At 41.5% G+C, this 24,640-nt stretch overlaps 2 protein-coding genes across 7 annotated transcripts in view; one reads left to right on the forward strand and one right to left on the reverse strand.

Annotated features, from left to right (window-relative positions):
- The first annotated feature begins 643 nt into the window (after positions 1-643).
- ift70 (intraflagellar transport 70) lies at positions 644-14,385 on the forward strand. Of its 3 annotated transcripts, none has more exons than XM_083977820.1 (20): positions 644-790; positions 1,395-1,460; positions 1,766-1,975; positions 2,502-2,558; positions 2,694-2,829; positions 3,670-3,774; positions 3,889-4,017; positions 5,335-5,384; positions 6,679-6,831; positions 8,175-8,240; positions 8,393-8,446; positions 8,657-8,722; positions 8,954-9,030; positions 9,805-10,012; positions 10,151-10,198; positions 10,857-10,928; positions 11,096-11,199; positions 11,384-11,462; positions 12,258-12,387; positions 13,394-14,385. In XM_083977820.1, exons 1-20 carry the CDS (start codon positions 743-745, stop codon positions 13,528-13,530), a joined length of 1,995 nt encoding a protein of 664 aa, XP_083833946.1. In that variant the 5' UTR covers positions 644-742; the 3' UTR covers positions 13,531-14,385. The 3 variants fall into 3 exon arrangements, with proteins under 3 accessions (XP_083833946.1, XP_083833947.1, XP_083833948.1); XM_083977821.1 differs by having other exon boundaries at positions 12,258-12,381; XM_083977822.1 differs by lacking the exon at positions 10,151-10,198.
- A 136-nt stretch (positions 14,386-14,521) lies between these two features.
- Positions 14,522-24,640, reverse strand: part of cUnh16orf89 (chromosome Un C16orf89 homolog) — a 302,917-nt gene continuing 292,798 nt past the window's right edge. The window contains exons 1-9 of one of the 4 annotated variants that reach the window (XR_014595562.1): positions 23,783-24,081; positions 21,792-21,944; positions 19,859-20,084; positions 19,614-19,731; positions 18,001-18,163; positions 17,766-17,870; positions 16,852-16,941; positions 15,185-16,717; positions 14,522-15,137 (exon numbers count right to left, since the gene is read on the reverse strand). Coding sequence is in view for 3 of the 4 variants with exons in the window: in XM_083977151.1 (XP_083833277.1) it covers positions 16,614-16,717; positions 16,852-16,941; positions 17,766-17,870; positions 18,001-18,163; positions 19,614-19,731; positions 19,859-20,084; positions 21,792-21,944; positions 23,783-23,966 (1,143 nt within the window). In the remaining variant the exon portion in view is untranslated. Of the gene's footprint in view, positions 16,718-16,851; positions 16,942-17,765; positions 17,871-18,000; positions 18,164-19,613; positions 19,732-19,858; positions 20,085-21,791; positions 21,945-23,782; positions 24,082-24,640 lie in introns of those variants that run through there. The other 3 variants (XM_083977151.1, XM_083977152.1, XM_083977150.1) reach the window with 3 other exon arrangements.

Here is a 24,640-nt window from a genome sequence, read left to right on the forward strand (position 1 = left end):
TGAAGTCACATCCTGGATCCTTCAAATATGAAATCACTGGTCAGATTTTACCAGACTGTGCTTGTGCTCTGCACTCTGAAAGACTGTTTTCAGAGCAATTGCTTCTGACCTAATGGTACTTAAGGCTATCTCAATGTTAAATGACCAAAAATTCAATCTTTCTGAAATGGATTTCTTTGTTATCTGTCAGACTGGCTCCATAGACTTCTACAGGGAACTAAGTACTATGATCCAAAAAGCACACTGTGACCATCACTTTCCAGTTGTTTTTACTTAATTCAATGTTCCTGTGATTTATATTACAATGTCTCAGCCCATTCAGGAGAAAATGTAGTGTCTTGACTCACAGATGGGACTATATTTTTTATCATGATTCAACTCTGATATAATATAATGATAATATTTGATAAAGAAAGAAAGAAAGAAAGAAAGAAAGAAAGAAAGAAAGAAAGAAAGAAAGAAAGAAAGAAAGAAAGAAAGAAAACCATTCATCATCATTTTCTGTCCATATTTAACGGTTAAATAAAGGTTGGGAAGAAAAAAGTAAAGCTCCTGCTTTCTGATTGGCTCTTACGCACGTCTGTCAAATGTTCCACTTCCGGTGTGGTCCGTTGCTAAGTTACATCTACTCTCTGCTCGTATGCTAAACAGAAGCTAGACAGATGCTACATTTAATAAGTGTTTTGGGGAAAATACAACGTTTCCAATCATTTGTAGATGTTGAAACTGCTCCGGTGAAGCCATGGCAGCTATAAAAGACGGAGAATACACGGCTACCATCTACAAACTGGTGAGGAAACTGTTTTAGTCGAGTTTAGCTGCTTAGCTCAGTGTTAAAGTATCGTCGATAGATCCACTAAAAAATCATTAATTTTTATTTTCTAGCGTATTGAAACATGTACACAGGATTGATAACACTGTGTCCGAAATGGTGATGGACCTTTGGTAAATTCAGCATCCATGTAACACATAAAGCAACCGCTAATTTGATCCATTAATAAAACAAAATGTAAACATATCCTGCAATCAGGGGAAACATGACACTGATGCTAAGTTGAATTTATCAATAAAGATAAACCTAGTTTAACATAGTCTCATCTAAAATGCCTGTTTACAATAGCTAAGATAAGATAAGATATGCCTTTATTTATCCCATAATGGGGCCAGCAGCAGTACACACATACAATGTCATAAAAAAAAAGTGCAGGTGTATGAAAGATATATAAAAATTTAAAATGTACAAGAAAAAACGGTGCAAATATAAATATGAATAAATATAAATATGGAGAATAGAAAGAAATAGCTGTGAGTTTTCCTTATTAGTGCTGATAATTTGTGATCGAGGAAGAAATCCTGTATAGGTCCATCTCACTTCATTCTCATCTGTCTTTTAGATTAAAGACAGCCAGTATGTCGAGGCAATTCACATCCTAAACAGTCAGCTGCAAAAGCACACAAAGGTAAGTGTGGGATATCTTTGTTCGTTTATTAAATATCATGCATGGAGCATGTAAGAAACTAACTGCCACCACTTTGAAAACAAGGCATGCCCACAGGCCGAGTGGAAATGTTTGTTTTTTTTCACCTGAAAACCACAATCACTTCTTTATACTGATTTATACTGTATGTATGCCTTGAAGACATAGATAGTAGTGTAATATGTTGTGCTGTTGTAACTGCAGACCTATCTGTTTATATTTCATTGTTTTTGTGTCTTTGATACTGAACTACTGTCAGTGTAACAGCCTCTTTCCCCGTGTCCCAGTCCAGGGCAGCACTGTCTCTGCTCGGTTACTGCTACTATCACATCCAGGACTTCACCAACGCTGCAGAGTGCTACGAGCAGCTCACACAGCTGCACCCAGAGGTGGAGGAGTACAAGTTGTACTATGCACAGTCCCTTTACAAATCTGGTGCTTATCCTGAGGCCACCAAGGCTTCCTTTGTCCTGGATAACCCCAGCAGTCACACCAAGGTACAGTACACATACCAAACACACAACATCCCAGTTTTTCAGCAGCTTTCCTTGGTATTCATTTGTCTTATGCTTGTCCAGGTGTTCAATCACAGCTTCAGATTTGCAGGGTTAGAATAACTCCACCTTATTTACGCTCAGATCTTTCACTTTGTTCTCTCCATCTGCTGTATATTTTTCATCACACAGAGAGCATTTGTTCAACATAAGTGGTCTAACAAATGGATATTGACTAGAGAGACACACAACAAATAAATAAATAGTGCCACAACAGGAAGCAGATTTTTACTACCAGAAAGTCAAAATAACTTGATATTGAGTTTGAATAAATGTGTTACTATGATAAGTGTTTTAGTTTCTTGTGGTAAAACAGGTTCCAGGCTGTGCGACAATTTGGATCACAGTCAGAAGTTGATGTTAGTGCTTAATTTTTTTTTTGTCCCAAGTCAATCCAGCACTTGGCTCAACACATCACGTCCCTGTTTTACCTTTGCTTTCTCCCCCCCCCTCTCTCTCTGTGGTACAGATGGTCAAGCTGCAAGCCAGTATCAAATACTGTGAGGAAGATTACTCCGCTGCCAAGGTGACAAGCTCTCACATCTGTTTATACACACAATCCACCATTCCACATCAATACAGATGCAGTTTGGATGGTTATTATCTGCAGAGGCAATAAAAGTCTGTGCATGTGTGTGTGTTTGTGTTTGTGTTTGTGCAGTCTCTGTTGGAGCAGCTGCCCCAGGACGATTCAGACTACATCTACAACATGGGCTGTCTCCTCTACCAGGATGGAAAGTATGAGGAGGCCTGTAAAAAGTTCACGAATGCCATGCAAGTGCTGGGATACGTGCCAGGTAGTTTTTTTTCCTAAGACACACGCGTGAATACGTCATTTTATACAACAGTACAGCACACAGCACAGGAATTAAGAACACCCTGAAGGCATCGTTTTGGAGGAAGTCGTAAGAAGAAGTGTGAAAACAACACATACCATCATCTAGTACGTAAACCAATCAGAAGATGTCACATTGCATGATCTAATTCAGCTAAGATGACAACGATTGATGATGGATTGATGGATTTATTCTTTGATTTTGCTTGATTGAACATGTCAAGAATAAAACAAAAACTAAAAAAAGCATATAAAACAATACTAAAATGTTAAAAACAAACAAATAAAGAAACAATAAACCAAAATCCTCTGTAGCAGCTCAGTCACTCATATTCGTAGGAGGACGTGTGAGGACAAACTCTGCACGAGGCGAAAGCTGATAACCAACAGCTGCACGTGTAATAGTCAGGAAAGTCTGAAGTTGAAGTTGGCTGGAAGTGCAGTTTTGATTGGGTGGACTCAGCTGGCTAACGACCATCACCTGACTAACCTGCATCAGTACAGCAGGTCTGGTTGGCATCGCCGAGTCTGTTAATTCAAATGAGAGCAGCTCTGTCTGCTGCTCTAAAACATCCCATGAATCCACCATCTGTCACACACACACACACAGGGAGAACACGACCTGGCTTTATAAATGCGACTACACCAGCTGAAAACAAATGAACCGTGTTTACAGTTTCATGTAATATCCGCATATATAAAATGTTTTGATATTTGTATATTTGTACAGTGAAAAAAAATGTAAGCATCTCGTAATGTTGTTGACGTCGGCCTCTGTCTTTCTGCTGTTCCTCTGTCTCAGCGTTGTCCTACAACATCGCCCTGTCTTACTACAGCCAGAAAAACTACGCTCAGGCCCTCAAATACATCGGAGAGATCATCGAACGAGGAATCAGGGAACATCCAGGTAAAAACACATCCGAGCCAAACTGCCATCATCTCGCCTGCGTTGATTAGTATATTAATATGAGCAATCTGTTGTGATTATTTGATTGTCTAATAACGATCTGTTGTCTGCCAGAGCTGAGCGTGGGGATGACGACCGAAGGCCTCGACGTCCACAGTGTGGGCAACACCCTGGTGTTGCAGCAGACAGCTCTGATTGAAGCCTTCAACCTTAAAGCCGCCATCGAATACCAGCTGAAGAACCGTAAGGCAGTGTCTCTGAAACATGGCATGGCACCTAGAACAAGAAGTATGAAGAGAGAGATGAGAAAGACACCTGTCAGGCAGAGAGCTTGACTTTCACAGAGTAAAACCACCAATTATTGAAGTAACACTTTCTCATAGAAATATCTGTTAGACCTCTCTCTCTCTCTCTTTCTCCTCTAATACATCACAATATCTAGTAGGTCTTAAATCATTTTTAAATGCTGTGTCCAGCAAGGTATCACAGCAGCATTGGTCATTAGTGTACGATGTGTTAACCTTGGTTATTCTTATTCAACCACAGGTTGTATAATTCAACCTAAATCAGGTCACTTTTGCAGAACTGAAAAGCTTGTAAACGCAGCCGCAGACAGACACTTACACAGAGATGAAAATCACCTAGAGAAGAACCTGTAAAGCTTCCTTTTTATCTTCAAAAGCAGCGCTCTGCTCCCTCCTCTCCTCCACCCTCTGACACATTATCAGAACAAAGCTTCAACAACTGTGATCAGAGGATGATGAGCAGGAAGGAGGATGTCTGAAGCACCACATCAAACATCTCCTCTGTCAAAAGGAGCAGGGCGCTACATCACCGGCTGTACGTCCTCTCTGAGACAAGACAAGGTGCTCAAGGCCAGAGCTGAACCCAGGCTGTGGGGACAAACTCATATTTTCATAGTCATACTCACAAGATAAAGAAATTCAAGATTGACTCGTCTTGGTAGCCGAGCAGTTCAGGGACAAAACCGCAACAACATCCCCTGTTCAATTACTCTCTGTGTTTCTGTCACTGTCTATTAAAGGCAAAGTCGTGCTGCAAGTTTCAGGCATTAAACAGTAAAAGATCTTTTTACACCCAGAGGCAGAGTAGCAAAGTTTTACCACATAATATCCCCAAATTACCACATTAGTGGTAAAACTAGAAAGTAAAAAAAGTTAATAGATAACTCCTTTCTCAAAGTAAAACTTAACTCTGCCAATTTGTTTCAAAATGAATTCGTGAATTTATTTTCCTTACATCTGAAAAAGAGTCAAAGCTATTTGCAAATTTCATGATTTTATATTGGAAAATTTCCATTCTTATTATCAGTAAATCAAGAAATGTCTCATGAGGAATAAAATCCACTCAATACTCGCAGTGAGAAACAGCAGATAAAAACTTTTTATTTGTTTACAAGGCTTCTGTAAGTGCTGATTATTCACTAACTTACTGTTTAATTTGAATCTGGTTGGTAAAGTTCATCCTGCAGAGAAGCTGTGATACCGACTCAAACCAACTGTTTTCTATTATGTTTGACTTTCATGTGGATTCCTGAAGTGAAAGGAGCTCAGGAGGCTTTGACAGACATGCCCCCCAGATCAGAAGAGGTAAGAGGAAGTGCATGTGTGTGCGTGTGTTTGTGTGTACTCTCCACACTCCTCGGATGTGTGTGATGAAAGCTGCCCAGACCTGTCCCGCCAGCAGCCTGGAGTGAAGAGAGATTAATAGGAAATCAGAACAGAGACGTAGGTGTGAAGGCTTACACGACGGTAATGATGACCGTGTTATTGTCCTGAAAATACCTCATTAAGATGAATGTACAGATGGGACACCGTCCTTGGTCCAGTGTGTCACTGCCACTGTGTCAGGACCGTTGTTTTTAACTTGGGACAAGTTTGGGACAAGTAGTGCACAGCTAGTGCCCCCTAGTGGAATTAAATGTTACATGTTGGTGTCAATGTAGAAACACAAATACCATTGAAGTGGGGCACTACTGAATAGGGTAAAAGTTTTAACTTAAGACATCGCCATGAAACTTCTAAGTTTATCACTAACATTAAGACAGATGTTTTTTGTATTACAAGTTTTGTCAAATGTTATGTTTAAATATGTAAATGAGGCAATATCTAATGAAATATGTGCTAATTTGCATACATTTCCAGAACCGAAATCTTGAACAATGGATAAAGCCGCTTTCAAAATTCTTGTTTTATCTTGTTGATATATTAGAGTCAGAAGTTTTCACAGAGGGGATTTTAGATATCTTTTTTTTTATCACTCTGTCAATGAGAAAATATTGTCAAAAAAATCAAATTTCGCCATGTTTTTAGGAATAAAATGTTGTATAAATCAGGCTTTGAATTATATATCAACAGCATGTACTGTAAAAACCTTCAGAATACAGACAGGAATAAAACTAGAAGGTTTGGTGTCTGTAAGTGCTGCTGAAGAGGAGATTTCGGGCTCAGAGTCTGAGGAAAAAAGACTAAAATTCCATAGATTGTTAATGTAAATCATACTTTTACAATTGGTTGCGGATATGGAGGAAATGACCATTTTTGAAGCCTACATAATTGTTCAGGAGAGAGAGAGCTTTACAATGATACCTGACATGACATGGGTCAGACAACAGACACAGCACAGTATGTCACAGTAGCTGCTAATTTTTGGTGAGTTTAAGAGAAATCTACTGATGAAAGAGACAAAATGAAGTAAAATAACCACCTTAATGTGGATTTTCTACCATTTCTTTCCACTTGTCTGAAAGAATACATGTTAAGGAAGAAAAATCGTTTTTACTTTTTTCCCAACTCTTTTTAAAATGACCTTTTTCTCAACATATAATCTAAATATAAAAAGTAGAATATAATTATATCCGTATGTGTGTTTGTGTTTTGTCAGGAACTGGACCCAGTGACACTCCACAACCAGGCTCTGGTGAACATGGACACGAAGCCGTCGGAGGGTTTTGAGAAGCTGGCCTTCCTGCTGCAGCAGCCGTCCTTCCCTCCCGTCACCTTCGGAAACCTGCTGCTGCTCTACTGCAAACATGAGGTACGCAGCAGAGATCGATCACCAGCGGGAGCTGCAATGACACAATGACTTCACCCAACTCCTCATGATAGATGAACCTGAGACTGTGTTTTCTCTAACTGCTCCCTGTGCTTATGTAGCTTTTAACTGAGCTTTAACTGCCTTGTATTTCTGTTAACTGGCACCGTTAACTGAGTTAAGTCACTGCTGATGCAAACTGAATTTTCTTGCTGCTGCAGCTTCTTTTTTCAAAGTGTTACAGTGGCAAACAAGCAAGAGGCTTTTATTGTGAAAAAGCAATAGAAACTGCAGTTAACAAGTTAGTGATACTTAGTGCTGTATACTCTGTGCCATTTCTGCTCTGTAGAAAACCACAGAGCTGCGCCAGTACAACTTAAAAAGTCGCAGTATGCCCAGTTTCAAACAATGGGGTTTTTGCCTAGTTTGGTTTTTTTACACTGTGTTTCCAGACTGTGTTTCCACAATGATGATGTACGTTTGGCCCTCTTTGAGGTTGAGCTCTTACACGGCTCGCTGAGCACAAGACAACCATTTTACAGTCACGCTCAGCTGCCGTTTGATCAAGAGCTCAGAAGACGTAGTTAGAAGATGTTGTGGAAATTTCCTTTAATTTGTGAGAGAGAAAATCATAAGTCCAGCAAAAAGAGGTTTCACTCAAAGTATTTTATTCATTTACTCATTAGGATTAATATGAAAGAGGAAGTAAGAGCAGGTCCGATTCCCCTTGTGGTTTCAGGCACGGAGACAATCACTTTTCTTAAGCGTGACTATAACAAGAGTGCAAAGGTGGAACTTGCCCTTTTTCCCGAATTCATCTAAACATTGTAAACACAAGATCTTCGAAGTTCATCCAAAGGTCGACGGGCAGGTTTTCTGCTGACCTTCTTGTTCACAGGACCAGAATCACAAAACATCAATATACAGCAAAACATACCTCAGTGCAAGTTTTACCTGTTTCTCTGTGCGTAATGATGCACAAACAGTTTTACATATTGTTTTTCCCCTGTTTTTAAACTTTCCTCTCCCTAAGTAGTTAACCAGTTCCATCAGCTCCTCATAATAACCTTGTTTGTACCTTGTTTACTACGAGAGATGAGATCGTACAGGTCTTCATCACAGCTTAGTTCCTGTGGAGTCATTTGCTTCACAAGGGACAGTGTCAGCATTTTCCACCATACTTTTACACCAGTGAGGGTCTCTGCGGGGAGCAGCAAATGTTTTTAGGAGGATTTGGATTCATGGTGTGAGTCTTAGTGGAAAGAGCGGAAAGCGCTGAGAGCCGTGGGGGTTTTCATTAAAACGGTATTAATGTCTCTGCTGGATTCAAACTCTCTCTCACTCAGTACTTCGACCTGGCGGCGGACGTCCTGGCAGAAAACGCCCACCTCACCTACAAGTTCCTCTCCCCGGTGAGTTACACTCTGCATCTACATGAGAGTGTTTCATCAGTAGCACATGTTTCTGCATTATTTTTAGTGTCATTATCGTTTTGAACATCATGTAATGTCTCCCATCGTTCACTACATGTCACAGCTAACATGTTTGTTTTCTCCTTTTCCAGTACATGTATGAGTTTCTCGATGCCTTGTTGACCTGCCAGACAGCACCAGAGGAGGTACAGAGCAGATAACACATTTTAAAAACATTAAAGTTAAAGACGCATTAAACAGTATTTTCAACTTTGCACGTAAAAAAAGAGTCATGCAAACTTCTTTCTTAGCTGCAGCTTTTAAACTCAAGAGTTCAGTATTGTATATTAACTTAAATCAAGTTGTGTTCATGGATTTTTTTACTCATGTGTTTAATTTGTCTGTTTCTCTCACAGGCCTTTAGGAAGTTTGATGAGATGAACGGCAAACTGACTGAGCAGCTACGAAAACTGGCCAAGCAGGTTGGTCGTTCGCCTCTCCTCCTCTTCCTCCTCTCCTGCTCTGCATCTTCATAGAACTTACACTGAGCTACGTACATTCAGAATCACAGTAACTGCAGGAACCTGAGACAGCCATATATTAAAACATACAAGTCGTGATCTCAGGAACAGAAAAAATTAAATACCATCTTATAAAAATTGGATGTCAAGATGTAATTGGCTGAATTTGTTGTTTTGTCTTTCTTCTCTAAGGTGCAGGAAGCCAGGATGGCTCGAGATGATGAAACCCAGAAGAAAGCTCTGCAGGACTACGACCTGATGCAGGAGAAGTGAGACGGACACACACACACACACACACACACACACACACAGATACAGTATGCAAATAGGAACATTAGTTCACTATCAAAACTCTAGTCAGCTGTTTTTTTCTTAAAATTCCTCTGCTTTAAGGGATATTTCAACATTTTGGCAAATTGGCCCTTTGCCATAATCTCTATAGTCTTAGGTTTGTTGTCCGTGAAGGTTCTCAGTCATCCAGGTCATCTTATTCTTGTGGAGTTGTAGTAAAAAAGCAACTGGACTTCTTCTCTTCTTAGGTTTGTTACCTTTAATTGTCGGCGCAAGCTGTTTTTAGACAACAAAAGCAAAGCCGGTGTCGTGCCGAAAAGAGACTGCTTGCCAAAAAACTTTCCAACGGGAACGCGCATCAGCAGCTTTGCATGAATTTACCTCTAAAACAACTCCGTCTCGTAACGTTCCGTTATTATCTCATAGCGTGGTGAATGTGCAGTTTGATGAGGGGAACCAAGAAATCCCATTAGCCTCCGTAGCGTAGCTCTGAGCAGCTCGCGGCTCTGCTCTGCCGTTCTAAAAATATCTTGCACCAGCAGTTAAAGGTAACAAACCTATTGCTAAAACTATAGGGATTATGGCAATGGGCCAAATTGCCAAAATGTTAAAATATCCCTTTATCATGACACACTGAAAATCGAATTCACAGAGGCAAAAACATACATTCACACAAATCCTGGGAGCTCTCATTAAAACATCAGCACTTGTATCTCACTCTCCATCCTGCCTGGTTCTCCGTCTCACCACAGGTACATCGTGGTGTTGATGGCTCAGGCGAAGATCTACTGGAACCGGGAGAACTTCCAGATGGTGGAGAAGATTTTCCGCAAATCGGTGGAGGTTTGTAACGAGGACGACACCTGGAAGCTGAACGTTGCCCACGTGCTCTTCATGCAGAACAAGTACAAGGAGGCCATCGGCTTCTACGAGCCCATCGTCAAAAAGCACTATGATAACGTGAGTAGTTTCATGGCGGCTGCCGGTCGGTCTCATTCATAAAGATGAAGATGTTTGGAGAGAGAACTCGTTCACCTCTCAGCACCACTGACAGTCTGCAGTCAGGATTAAACACTGACAGTTTCACTTCTTGTCCAGGTGGAGCAGTGTAACATTCAGGAGTGTCCCTGCAAGTGCAAACCTTCGGTAAAGATAGAGGCCAGACAGCTGTTTTTATCTCCTCTGCAGTGTCCTCGCATCTGTGCATGACATCTGTTTGAATGACTTTCTGATATTGCAGTGTTTGTGTGGGATTTTGTTATTTGTTTGTTTGTTTGCAGTCGTGTTTCTACGACATCTCTGCCAACTGAAAATATGGACATTTAATTCACCATAAATTTGAGCCAAAAGTCCTGACGTTTTTTTTTTGTTTTTGAAACAAGAAATGAGGAATGACTAATTTTATCAGAGCAGCTTTGTGTTACAGCGTTTTTTCACATTGTGGAATAATTTAAATGCTTTAAGTTACATTACAGGATTGTAGCAACTTAATATCACTTTACTTTATCACTTTATCAATTACTTTTCTGATATCATCTAAAATCTCCACAGCTGCTTTGATTGCATTGACAAAAACGTTATGTCTATGAATATTACCAAAAGAGAACCATACCGTTCAAGTCTAAAATTACTTTTTCCAATCTTGCTCACATCTAAACTGGAAAATCGTCCGTGAAATAAACCATTAAAAGACTCTGAGGAGAAGCTCAGATTCAGAAGTTATGAATAAATAGATAAATAAATAAATAATGTTTTAGGTGATGATGAAGAACTGTGTGTGTGTGTGTGTGTCTGTCTGTTGTAGATCCTGAACGTCAGCGCTGTGGTCCTGGCCAACCTGTGTGTGTCCTACATCATGACCAGCCAGAATGAGGAGGTACTGTACAGAGGTTAATGATGCTGTGTCCGTTTTATCTGCACATGTTGTCTCTCTCTGTGTGTGTGGCTCTGTATGGAGCAGTATTCATTCACATTCTTTAAACAGTCTTTGTAAACAGACTCCTCTCTCCTCTGCTTCCTCTCCATGTCTCTGTGGCTCAACAGGCCGAGGAGTTGATGCGGAAAATCGAGAAAGAGGAGGAGCAGATTTCCTATGACGACCCCGACAAAAAGGTCTTTCATCTCTGTATCGTCAACCTGGTGATCGGGTGAGTTCCTCCTGTTGCTGCTTCTGTCTTATATTTCTGTTTCTTGTTTTGTTTTTTTGTTTCCACAAGAGTCAATAATTTCAAAATAAGAGAATTCAAATCGGTCAACACTCAGTCACTCTGTGTATCCATCACATTATTCAATTCAATTCAGTCCTGTCATAAAGTTGTGTTTATCTTCCAGGACGTTGTACTGTGCCAAGGGGAACTACGACTTTGGTATCTCTCGTGTCATCAAGAGCCTGGAGCCATACAACAAGAAGGTTGGCCATTTTATGGGCTGTTGGTCTTTTTTTACAAATAGTTTGTAGCAATCAGATACAGAAAGCGACACACACACACGACCTTTGTATCACAGGTTATCTCGTTCTTTTAAAGGGAAGCTGTTTGTCTTATTTTTTCTCGTAAAACCACGTGGATTTCAACCTATAGGGAGCCTGCACATCAAAGATTTTTTTTGTCAATTCTCATATTTTGGGGGCCGGAAGGCAAGAACGAAATATACGTTAAAGAGCCTTCAAAAACCGATATTTCCATGATATGTCGCCTTTAAAGATCGAATGATGGACATAAGATAAAAATCTGGTATTTTTGAGACAAATATCAGCGTTGAGTCCACCTGAGTCCTGCAGGACTCTCTGGCCGAGGGTCTTCTCTGAGGCTGAGCTGCTTTTTGCGGCCTTTGATCCGGTCCAGTCACAACACCAGACTCTGGCCGCAGCTGAGTCCACTAAACTCCAGCTGAGAACACAAGCCGTCATCCTGAGTGTCTCCCCTCTCGTCCTCACAACAATCACCACCTCAGAGTCACATTCACAGGGGAAGCAGAGAGGAGCTCAGGAATGTGAAGCCACAGTCACGCCAACGTTTCACAACCATCATCACCAATTCTGTTTTTTTTTGTTTTTTTCACTCACTGTCATGCAACATCACGTGGTGTTTGTAAGGGTTTGAGGAAAACATACACCAGCAGGACTTATTGTGCTCAAAATTGTGACAAATGCATGTCAATAACAAGGTATTGTTGCTGTGTTTGTGTGTATTTTGTGTGTGTGTAGTTGGGGACGGACACGTGGTTCTACGCCAAGCGCTGTTTCCTCTCTCTGCTGGAGAACATGTCCAAACACATGGTCATGCTGAGAGACACTGTGGTACAGGAGTGTATTCAGTTCCTGGAGCACTGTGAGGGTGAGCAGCGGTCACACACACACACACACACACTCTGAAAAATGTTGGACCACTACACCGTCAGTGTGACGACAGGCTAAACTCCAGAAAAGCATTTTCATATCCTGTGTCTTACTGGACAGATTGAGTATCTCATGAGTCCTGAATCCTGATGATGATGAACTCAGTGATCCCCGGAGCTTCTTGGATTCATTTTCATACTGTCCATTCTCCCAAATGCAGCGTGTGGACGTTTATATTCGTTTTTGTTCAAGAATCTATCGTTTTTTCATTGTTCATTAATGGGCTCCGGACTAATTTTAAAATTGTGTTATGGTCGAAAGTAACGTCCTTTTGACCATCATTTAAATTTAAAAATTCACTTTACAATTAAATTAAATCAAAATTCGGACTTACCGCAGCTTCCTCATTGTTCCTTTCCGGGTCAGAGCGAATTTTAAAATTTAAATGATGGTCAAAAGGACGTTACTTGCGACCACAGAACAATTTTTAAATTGGTCTGGTCGCTTTTCTTCTGTTTCACTAATCCTCCTCCTGGCCATGTGCATTTGTTTACAATGAAACTGGCGAGAAATCAATCAATAGAGCGGTACATAACATTATATATGATATACGATTTTACAACGTGTATATTTGTGTAGTCTTATCTGTCATAAACAAGCGATGACGGATTACGGTGGCGCAGAGATGAGAGCTGGGACACCAGGGCAGAGGCTCTGATCTTACAAAGTTGTTTTTCAGCCAAGAGACGCTACGTGGAAGGCAGAGAGCCTCCATTCTCCCTCGTAACAAGTTATATAGCATTTATTAAACCATCACAATTAAAAAGCAAAGCTGTTTAATCAAGTTAAAAATGTAGCATAGTTAAGCTAAAATTCCTGCATAGTTCCTCTTATGACAATAATGAACGCTGCAGCTTCGAGGAGACAGTCGTGAGTCTTTACACATCCTGTCTCGTTCTGGTCGAGTCTGGTCTCTCATAATATTTCTTCTGTCTTGTTTGTAGTTTATGGCAAAGAGGTTCCAGCGATCATCGAGCAGCCTCTGGAGGAGGTCCGCATTCACATCGGCAAGAACACCGTCACCTACGAGGCTCGGCTACTCAAGGCGCTGTTCTACGAGGTCATTGGCTGGAACAAGTGACATCACATAGGCGCGGGGTGCATCCATCACCGACTACAACCAGCGATGGCATGAAGTGAACGTCTCCAACTCAGAGTACAATTGGTATCAACCCAGAGACACTCAGTGCACAAACACACACACAAACACCCCAGGGGGAGTTTTTATTTTGAGTTTGAGTTGAGCTGGGAGAGTTTTGGCAGGAGGGTAAAATCCCAGAGCTCCAACAGATGTTACATAATCAGTTTGTGTGCTTTTTCTCTTGTTGTAACTGTTGGAGGAGCAGCAGGAGGCCTGTTCTCCATGTTATAAAGTCTTACAGCCAGTAACATGAAGAGAGAGACGATCTGCATTTATAATCAGTGCTACTCGGTGTGTAGAGCAACAAAAAAGGTTTGCAGACGCAGAGACAATTTTCAGGCTTTGTTTTATTAGCTGTGTTTATTCTACTAACATATAACACACTATGACTGTTTATATGCCCATCTACATACATTCATGATTCATGCTCATATTTTCTTTGGTGAGTGCTGGTTTTACAGCCGAATTCACATTCCAGACATATTCTGTGTTTTATATTCAGAAGATAAAATGTATGTGAAAAGCTATAACATAATTTAAAGACAATAAAGATTATTATTTTTGGAGAGAAATAAGTGCCCTGCAAAGTAATAATGTGTTTTAATTTACAGCTACAGTAAATATTTCTTGGCCTTGGAAACTGGGATGATCCAATCAGGCTTTTAATAGCTGATATTGATAACTGATTGTTTTCCGCTCTTAAAGGGATAGTTAAACATTTTGGCAAATTGGCCCATTGCCATAATCCCTATAGTCATAGCATTAGGTTAGTTACCTTTAATTGTTGGTGCAACCTACTTTTAGAACGGCGGAGCAGAGCCGCGAGCTGCTCAGAGCTACGCTACGGAGGCTAATGGGATTTCTTGGATTCCCTAATCATACTCATCAAATACACAATCCAACAACTCCAAAACGCTCTGGTGGACAAGTTGTGACCTGCACATTCACCACGCTATGAGATAATACAGACCGTTACGAGATACGAGTTGTTTTAGAGGTAAATTCATGCAAAACCGCTGATGCTTGTTCCCGTCAGGAGCAGTTTTTCAGCAACCATTGTCTGCATGTACCTCTAAAATCCCATTAGCCTCCGTAGTGTCGCTCTGAGCAGCTCACGGCTCTGCTCCGCCGTTCTAAAAATAGCTTGCACCGAGAATTAAAGGTAACAAACCTACTGCTAAAACTATAGGGATTACGGCAATAGGCCAATTTGCCAAAATGTTGAACTATCCCTTTAAGCATTTTTGCAGAAATATATTGTCTGATGAGTCTCAGTATTCAGCACCTGAGACCTCAAACCCACGGACCTCCAGACCCCCACAGCTTTTCACCGCATCCTTCCACCCAACTTTCTGAAAACCAAGTGTTTGATACGCACCCACTTTCTGCTCTGCCTGGTCGCCTTTGAGAAGCCAGGAAAGTAGGTGAACCTCTTTCTTTATTCATAAGTATAGTTGCTTTTTTTTTCCTTGAACGACTCTGACAGCTGTCGTCTCCTTCTTCAAACTTTTTCTCTGGATGATCACAGAGCATCCTGAAATGTTAAGCTACAGTACAGACGCCTCAACATTTTATTGAGACAGAAACCATCAACCAGGAGACGAGAGCGCTCTTCCTGTCATCGTTGTTGTCTCTAGCTGTGTCCTGACTCAGGGGCCACGTCATCAAACAGAGGATGGAGGTTTTTCTAAAAAGGACTTTCTCAGGAAATGTTCCCAGTATGTGAACCAGAGAACAAAAGGCCAAACCATAATGAGTCGGTCTGGTATCCGGAGGATTTTTTTTGCCTTGCGTCACCAGCTGTGTGCCCGTCCATACCGCAGCTCCCGTCACGTAGCAACCATGAAAACACATAACTTCTTTTTTAAAAAAGAACTTGAACATTTCGAGGCCATTGGTTTTAACAGCAGTACTGTTAGCTGCAAAGGTGCTGAAAAAAGTGTGATCCACTGGCTCTCATTTGCGCTATGTTTGCTTCGATTAAAGGAGACATCTTATGCCCCCTTTCCACAAATTGAAATAGTCCCCAGGTGTCTTAAAGACATATCTGTGACATGCTGTGGTCAAAATACTCCAAGGATCAAACATTTCAGCTCTTTTCATACTCTCAAAACAGCCCTAATCAGAACAGCTGCAGTGCCTGTCCATTTAAATGCAAATGAACCACTGCTTGCCCCGCCCCTTCTACCAGTCCCAGGTAGGGGTGGTATTATGCAAATTAAAATCCTAGTTACATCACTGGAAGACAACTGAGGGAGCAGCTCATAAAACCACGTGGATTTCCACCTAGGGAGCCTGCACATTACCGGTTTTATTTAGTCAATTCTCATATTTTGGGGGCCAGAAGGCAAGACAAACACCTAAATATATGTTAAAGAGTCTTCAAAAAGTGATATTTCCATAATATGTCCCCTTTAAGAAAAATCCCACATTCGTCAGCGGTATTTTCCTAGTCGGCCTAGTCGCGCTGCTGTGACATAATCAGTCTTCAAATGCAGCCTTCAGAGGATGAAGCCTTTGACAGCTATTACATACATATCCCTTTAACTTTAAATCACAAAAATGATAAAGTATCTTTGTAGCAAGAAGCAAAATCTGATTTGGTTTTGCTGTACCCAGCAATCAGCAGACAGCAGCTTGAAGACGCTGCCTGTCCAGGAGCTGCCTCAGACACTGTTTGATGAAGATCAGACATCTACTATGATGAGCACTTTTCAATCACTCAGGCTATTTGTAATCAGTATGGGCCAAATCATCATCAGCACTTTCTAAAGGCGTCTTGTTTAAGGTTAATCACATATTTAGGAAGGAGACAGTGAATAGGAACTAAACATCTTCCTCATTATAATCACAGAATACAGTGTGAAAAAAAAACATATTTCACCAAGTGTTTCATCATCTTACCGCTGTGTTCATAAAGCAACATATTGTGTCGGAGCTCAGTCTCTACCTGATGATCTACGATGTGAACACACACACACACACACATACACACAACCCCGTGTACGGCTGTAGGGGTGCGTTCAGGAGAGCGGCCTCTTCGTTATGTCCTGTTCTGTCAGGTAATAGTTCAGGTATCCTCCCAGAGCACCGACAGCCACCGCGGTCATGTGACTGGAGCAGCCATCTGTGAAATAAAACACACAGAGAAGAGGATGAGGTCTCAACCTGTGGTGAGAAACCATAATGTTTCACAACAATAAGCTGATGTGTCGCCATCTTAATGCATCAATGGCGACTCTGTGGGCCCCTTAAACTGACCTGGAAGTATCTTCTCCCTCCTCTTCACTCTCCTGTGAGGCTGCAGCTGCTCCAACAGCTCGTCTCCAATGATCTGGGAGATGATGCTCCCTAAGGAGAGAGTCAGCAGAGAAAATCAATTGTTCATCCATCCATCTATCTATCCATCCATCCCTCTCCTGCATGTAGCAGCTCAAGTAAGTTCTTGCTCTCCTCCTATAAAATATTATATTTTTGGTCCTACTGATGAAAACAAATCTCATATTTGATGTGTCATGTATTTAACTCATTTGTGTTACACATGTTAACACATGTGACCGGCTTTCAAGCTAAACAGACAGAAAATACTTTAATCCACTGGCTTGAACTTGAAACATCCACTGGCTTGAACTTGAAACCTGTGCATCAGAGTGAACATGAGAGTGAAGAGGCAGGAGGAGCAAGTCCATTACAAGTAATTAACATTTAAGTCATTGTGGGTTTCAGCAGTGCCCACAGTATGAGAGAGAACTTGGTATAAATGAGGAAGAGGAACTATGCAAGTCTGGCCGCTTTTCCACCGTTCTGCTAACCCTCCTCCCGGCCATGTGCATTCGTTTTCAACGAAGCCAGCAAGAAGCCAGTCAATAGAGTGGTAGCAAACATTATATATGATATACGTGTTACGACGTGTCGTCTTATCAGTCATAAACAAGAGATTACGTGTCGCGGTGCTGCCGAGGCGAGAGCTGGGACACTGGGTCGGCGGCACTGATCTTGCAAGTTTACATGGTTTTCGGCCAAGAGTCGCTACGTGGAAGGCAGAGAGTCCCCATTCTCCCCGTAACAAGTTACAAGTCATTTATTTAACCATCACAATTACTCTGAAGCTGGTTAATTAAGGTAAAAATCCTGCATAGTTCCTCTTTAAATTTGAAATGATGAGATTCACTCACTGTCCCTCCCGAAGCAGCCGAGCTCCTCGTCCTGCAGCCTGAGGATGTGCTGCAGCCACTCGGCTTTGTAGAAGTCCGAGAAACCAGCCAGTCCACAAATCAGGACTGTGAACAAAGAGCAACAAATCCATTTTTTTCTAACCTGGTTTATGGTTCTGCTGAATCTCAAAAGCAGAAGTGTCTCACCCCCCACAGAAGAGGTTTGAAATAATACTTTTCGAGAGACGACACTCACTGTTCTCGATGAAGATGTCGACCGTCTGCTCGGTCAGGCCGTCTCTGATGATGTCCTGGTTGGTCTTCATCATGTTGGAGCAGAAGATCTTCTCGTAGTGGCGTTCGGTCATGTTGGCTCTGGACGCTCGCGTGTCACCCTTCAGCAGGTTGGTGCAGCCTTTCTGAGGGGGAAACACAGCCGGTCAGAGTCTCACCTGGAGTCCAGGTAATAAACACGATGATGAGTGAATTATGGGTAATTCCCTAATTTTATCTTCACATTATGCATGTTCTTTTCTGTCTGGTTTCATATTAAGAGATGATGTGTGTCAGATAATAACAGATTCTCTCAGCTCATCTTTCTATTCCTACACTAGACAAACAGAAGGAAACATAAAAAATCAGCCATTAGGGACTCTTTCCAGCAGCAGATTAATCCACATTTACCACACAGGTGATTAGATGCTTACTGAAATAGGACCAGGTGTGTATGGGATATTAGCAGTATATTTGGTAACCCATTAATTTACAGGCCGTTAATTACGTGATAATGTCAAGAAATAGCCAAGAAATAACAAGTAATTGCATAGTAATGTCAAGAAAAAGCCTACGATTGCATCTTTTTCAAAAGATTACACGTTTTGGGAAAGGCCAGAATTTTTCTCCACCAAGTCCTCACAATTGACCGTTATTTCCAGACATTATGACACAATTAGTTGTTATTTCTTGGCTACTTCTTGACATTATCACCTAATTAACAGCCTGTAAATTAAAGGGTTACTGTATATTTATCAAAAAAAGTGCTCAAATGAATTTATAGGCTCATATGTGCTGGGAATGGAATGATGTGAGGCTATTTTGGGGTGAGGTCTGTACTACTTTATCTAATGTACTGGATGTCACTGTACCATGTTCTCCCACTGTGCTACTCTGGCATGATACCACCCCACTAAAGATGACAAAAAACATATGCTCTTAACAGGCATCACTGCTGCCAAAATGATGCTGCGGCTTTACGCTGGAAACCTCCACATACAATTACTAAACCCCAATGGATTAACACATACATTGAACAAAAAAAGGCTTGCGCACATCCAGAATCTCAGCCAGGTGCTGAGTCCAGGGAGACGAGTATCAAAAACAAGAAAGGACTCGCAACACTGTTATTAGAGGACTACAAAAGTATAGTATAGTAATAATATATTTTTGTATATTTGGGAGCTCCTACAGTGTTGCGAGTCCTTTCTTGTTTTTGATTAACACATACATTGACATAACAAATATGCAGCTGTCGGTGCCAAGCGCTGCACGGTGCTGGAGCTGATATTATTCTAGCATATTGGCAAACAATGGCAGATAAGATTAAGGCGTTGCCGTAATCACTACTTCTATTTGCATTTTCTGTTAAAATCTCTCATGTCCTGTAAGACTTTTATAAAGATCCAGGGTTGAAGGGGTGAGAGGTCGCCACTAGGTCTTTTTTCTTTCTCTCTCTCTTTCCCTCTCTTTCTTTAATTTTTCTTTATTTCTGATTGCAATGTACCTGTAATGTTGTCCGACTGCTGTAAAAAAAAAAAAAAAAAAAAAGAAAGAAAACTTAACAGTGCTTGTATATTTCAGATTATTTCTCACCATTTTTCCGATCATGAAGTAAAGCAGCTGGTGGGATAGAGAGTAGTGTGGGCAACCAAACTGAGTCATGGTGTCCCGACACGGTTTGGTGACAATACAGGGCGTCCCGTTCATCTTCCTGAAAAACAGAAAAGCAGCAGCAGCAGCAGCAACTCTTTAACTTCTGAGGAGATGAAACCAGCGCATATTTGACCTTTTAATGAAATATATACAGACTCTGGTGGTTAGAGATCCCTCATGCATACTGTGGTGTTGTTGTTGCTGTTGTTGCTGTTGTTGATGTTGTTGTTGTAGTTGTTTCAGCTGGTGTTTGTTCATACCAGGTTCCCAGCAGCAGGGTCAGACACTTGTCGCTGAGCTGCTCGTCGTAACACTCGGTGGTCATGGTGGACGAGTAGACCAGGCTCGGGTCCGTGGTGCTCCACCCCAGAGGAACCGACCAGAAGCTCCACGTCAGCAGCGGCTGAAACTCTGCACGACACACACACACACACACACACACACACACACCACAGGACAGGAGTGAGAGGATGAAAGAAGGTCTGGATTGAATCAAGTGAAGCTCTTCTCTTATTTGTGTACTTTTTTTTCCCACCACCCACCCACAGCTGACATCACACCACAGGAGGATTTCTGGGAGATTAACCCTCCTGTTGTCCTCCTGGGTCAAAGAAGGAAGGAAGGAAGGAAGGAAGGAAGGAAGGAAGGAAGGAAGGAAGGAAGGAAGGAAGGAAGGAAGGAAGGAAGGAAGGAAGGAAGGAAGGAAAGAAAGAAGGAAGGAAGGGAAAAAGGAAGGAAGGACGAAGGGGAAAAAAGAAGGAAGGACGGAAGGACGAAGGGAAAGAAGGAAGGAAGGAAGGAAGGAAGGAAGGATGAAGGGAAAGAAGAAAGGAAGGAAGGCAGGAAGCATGAAGGAAGGAAGGAAAGAAACATCGAGGGACAAGGAAGGAAGGACGAAGGGAAAGAAGGAAGGAAGGAAGGAAGGAAGGAAGAAAGGACCAAGGGAAAAAAGGAAGGAAGGAAGGACGAAGGGAAAAAAAGAAGGAAGGAAGGAAGGAAAAAAGGAAAGAAGGAAGGAAGGAAGGAAGGAAGGATGAAGGGAAAGAAGAAAGGACGGAAGGCAGGAAGCACGAAGGAAGGAAGGGAAAAAGGATTGTGGAAAGAAGGAAGGGAAAGGGGATGGAGGGAGGGAAGGAACAGATTGGGTCAAGGAAGGAAGGACAAAGGAAGGAAGGGAAAAAAGGAAGGAAGGAAGGACGAAGGGAAAAAAAGAAGGAAGGAAGGACGAAAGGAAAGAAGAAAGGAAGGAAGGCAGGAAGCACGAAGGAAGGAAGAAAGGAAGGGAAAAAGGATTGTGGAAAGAAGGAAGGGAAAAGGATGGAGGGAGGCAACAGATTGGGCCAATTAGATCAAAGGAGGAAGGAAGAAGTAAGGACGAAGGGAACGAAGGAAGGAAGGGAAAAAGGAAGGAAAGAAACATGGAGGGAAGGAACAGATTAGGTCAAGGAAGGAAGGGCGAAGGTAAGGAAGGAAGGACGAATGGAAAGAAGAAAGGAAGGAAGGCAGGAAGCATGAAGGAAGGAAGGAAGGAAGGAAGGAAGGAAGGAAGGAAGGAAGGAAGGAAAGAAACATGGAGGGAAGGAACAGATTAGGTCAAGGAAGGAAGGACGAAGGGAAAGAAGGAAGGAAGGAAGGACCAAGGGAAAAAAGGAAGGAAGGAAGGACCAAGGGAAAAAAAGAAGGAAGGAAGGAAGGCCGGAAGCACGAAGGAAGGAAGGAAGGAAGGAAGGAAGGAAGGAAGGAAGGAAGGAAGGAAGGAAGGAAAAAAGGATTGTGGAAAGAAGGAAGGGAAAAGGGATGGAGGGAGGCAACAGATTCAGCCAATTAGATCAAAGGAGGAAGGAAGAAGTAAGGACGAAGGGAAGGAAGGAAGGAAGGAAGGAAGGAAGGAAGGAAGGAAGGAAAGAAACATGGAGGGAAGGAACAGATTAGGTCAAGGAAGGAAGCAGAAGGATGGGCGAAGGGAAAGAAGGAAGGAATGGAAAAATGGAAAGAAGGAAGGGAGGAAGGAAGGAAGGAAAGAAGGAAGGATGGAGGAAGGGAACGGATTGGGTCAATTTGCCCCAGAAGGACGACAGGAGGGTTAAAAGTGCTGCTGCAGCTGTGAGTGCATCTCACCTCTGTAGTATTTGGGGTCGTTCTGCTGCAGCGCGGCGATGGCTTTGTCGAAGCTCAGGTCCAGTCGTCTGACCAGCGCCACGGCCGAGGTTCTCTGAGCCCAGCTGACCGGGTCGGTGTGAGGCCACGTCCGCACAGCTTCCTTTAGTTCAGCTGAGACACGATTCAGAAAAACACAGAAGGAGAATCATCATCAAAACATTTTATTGAGAAACAATGTCACATAGGGTGAATTCAGGTATATTGGGACAATTTTTGTAAATTCATTTTCTGAGCCATTTTTTGTCATCAAGATTAATAAATAACCCAACAAATGAGATATGTCTGGATTCCTCTAGGTGTCTGCATTCTTTATGTGAAACAATTATGTGCTAAAATTCTTTTGTGAGAGCACAGCACTCTATTTTAAAGGTTTTGACACAAAACTATTTTTTTGCAACTTGTTTGGTAAATTGGGACAGTAGGTTTGGTAATTTGGGACACAGGCTTGTGCAATGGGATTTTGCATGGAGCTGCAATTACATTAAAAAAGACATGAATAGATTGCTTATTTATGTATATTAGGCCTATAGCCTATTATTTTTATGTTGTGTATTGTTTATAATCTCGTGATTTGTAACCAAATCAACCAAATATACTAATTATTTCAACATACAGCAGATTTAATAGCCTAAAACATATTGTGAGCAGACTATTGACCTCAGGAGAAGCAAGCATGTTTTTAAAAATACATTTATTTTTATATTTTGTTAAATATAAATATATAAAATAAAGATAACTCATGACATAATAAGAGATAAAACAATCTGACCTATTTTTGAACGTCACTTCACATATTCAACATTAACCGCTGATTTGATATTCTGAAATGTACAAAGGTGCTTGTTTTCCCTATATGTGTAAGAATTTCTCACTTTTAAGAGTGTAAGATATGACTACACTATTGAAATATTTCAATATAAACCCAGAAACACTGTCCCAAATAACCTGAACATGCTGTCCCAAATTACCATACCACTATTGGTAATTTGGGACAGCAAGAAAATGTCCAAATTAAGAAAATGTAAACATCCTCACAAACCAATGTTTGTTTATTTTAGTACACCAATGCATCACACATCTTAATATAACTTTCATACCTACAGTAAATTAGTCATACAAATGTAATAGCCTTATATTAAATTCCAACAAAAGCACATGCCATTTTGCTTACCTCCTGATATTTGGGGTCAGCGTCCTGTTTGATGCTGACCCCACCCCCCTGTGTGATGTCACCCAAAATATTTAATGTGACTTTTAATGTAGACATCCAAAGGAATGTATCGGCACCTTTAACTTTGCCATAGCCCATTCAAGGCAAGTGGAAGCAGTGTTTTTCCTTATCTGTCCCAAATTACCTGATGTCCCAATATACCTGAATTCACCCTATTTATGTTTTTAAATTCTCATGTTTGAGAATTTGTAGCTTTTCTGCGTCAAACACTCAGTTTCTAAACTGTCAGGCTCATGGCTTGTTGGAAATGAATGGACTCTTATTACAATTTACTGGCATTTTATTTATAAAACTTGTAAAAAAAAAAAAAAATATTGTTAATAATGGTTGCAGTTCTAATTCATATGTTTTTAAGGTTGGAGTTGTCCAAACAATGGCATTTAAAAAAAAGTGTCCTGCCTGCCAGAGGGGGATTTTCCATAATTTGGCAATCCAACTGCTGTGGTTATTAGGGGCCTAATCTGTTAATCATTAGTAAGATTTAATAATGTCATTAATTATAGTTTACAGACGTTTTCATATTCCAATGTGTGCTAATATGGGAAAAGAAATTTAACCATGGTCCCACTCCAGCTGAAGTCCGCGGACAAACAAACTGCAGATACTTTCCAGCTGTTTCATGCAGCTGTGACCCCTCGTCCTAGTCCTGTCAGAGTTGCCTCAACAACGTCCTTCAGTTGCAGCAGAGTTAATGTTTATACCTTAACCTTAACCTTACCCTGCAGCACGAGGAAGCCGACCACCCCGTCCAGGTTGATGTGCTCGTGTTGCCGCTCCAGGAAGGATGCGCCCCTGGAGAGGCTGCTCAGGACGTCATCGATCATCTCCGCCCGAGTCCCGGACACTGCGGCAAACAGAGCCAGCGCCGCGGCCAGCTGGAGCCTCGCTGCTGCCCGCATCATCCACTCACTCACTCGGATAAATCCAGTCTGAATGAAGGGCTGCGGGACAGTTTTCTCCGTCAGAAAACAGAGAGAGGAGGAGGAGGAGGAGGAGGAGTGGGGAGGACAGACTGTTTCTCCTCTAAAACTGTGGGGAGGAAAAGTGAGGAGGCTCGAGGGGAGGAAACAAGATGTGACGTCAGATGGGCTCTAATTACGACATCCAAACTTGAGTATGAAGTTCAAGGCTGTAGCCTATTGATCAACGCACATGATGCCAGAAATGCCACAGAATATAAACTGAATAGGTACACATAACACAACCCCAAAATAATAGATCATTCCCAAAAACATCAAAATATATTATAGGCCGAATATGATTATTACTTTATATATTTTTTAAAAATCTTTAGGCCTATTTAAGACTCAGGGTCAATAGGCAGGGCGAACAATAGCCTACGAACATTTCTAGAAAGAGACCACTGTCTTCAGTGTCTCCAGTAAAGAGATTGATAGCCTACCTGATGGGCAAACTATTGATTAGGCCTAGCCTATATGATTTTCTGAGGCATCAATGCCGACACATAAATCTATAAATTAGGTTAATATTAAAAAATGATGGCGGCAGTTTTTACTTTACTTATAGGCTACTCCTTGACCAGGAGAGAAAACAACTTGCACACTTCAAAACATTA

This window comes from Trachurus trachurus (genome assembly GCF_905171665.1).
Source record: "Trachurus trachurus genome assembly, chromosome: 8".
NCBI lineage: Eukaryota > Metazoa > Chordata > Actinopteri > Carangiformes > Carangidae > Trachurus > Trachurus trachurus.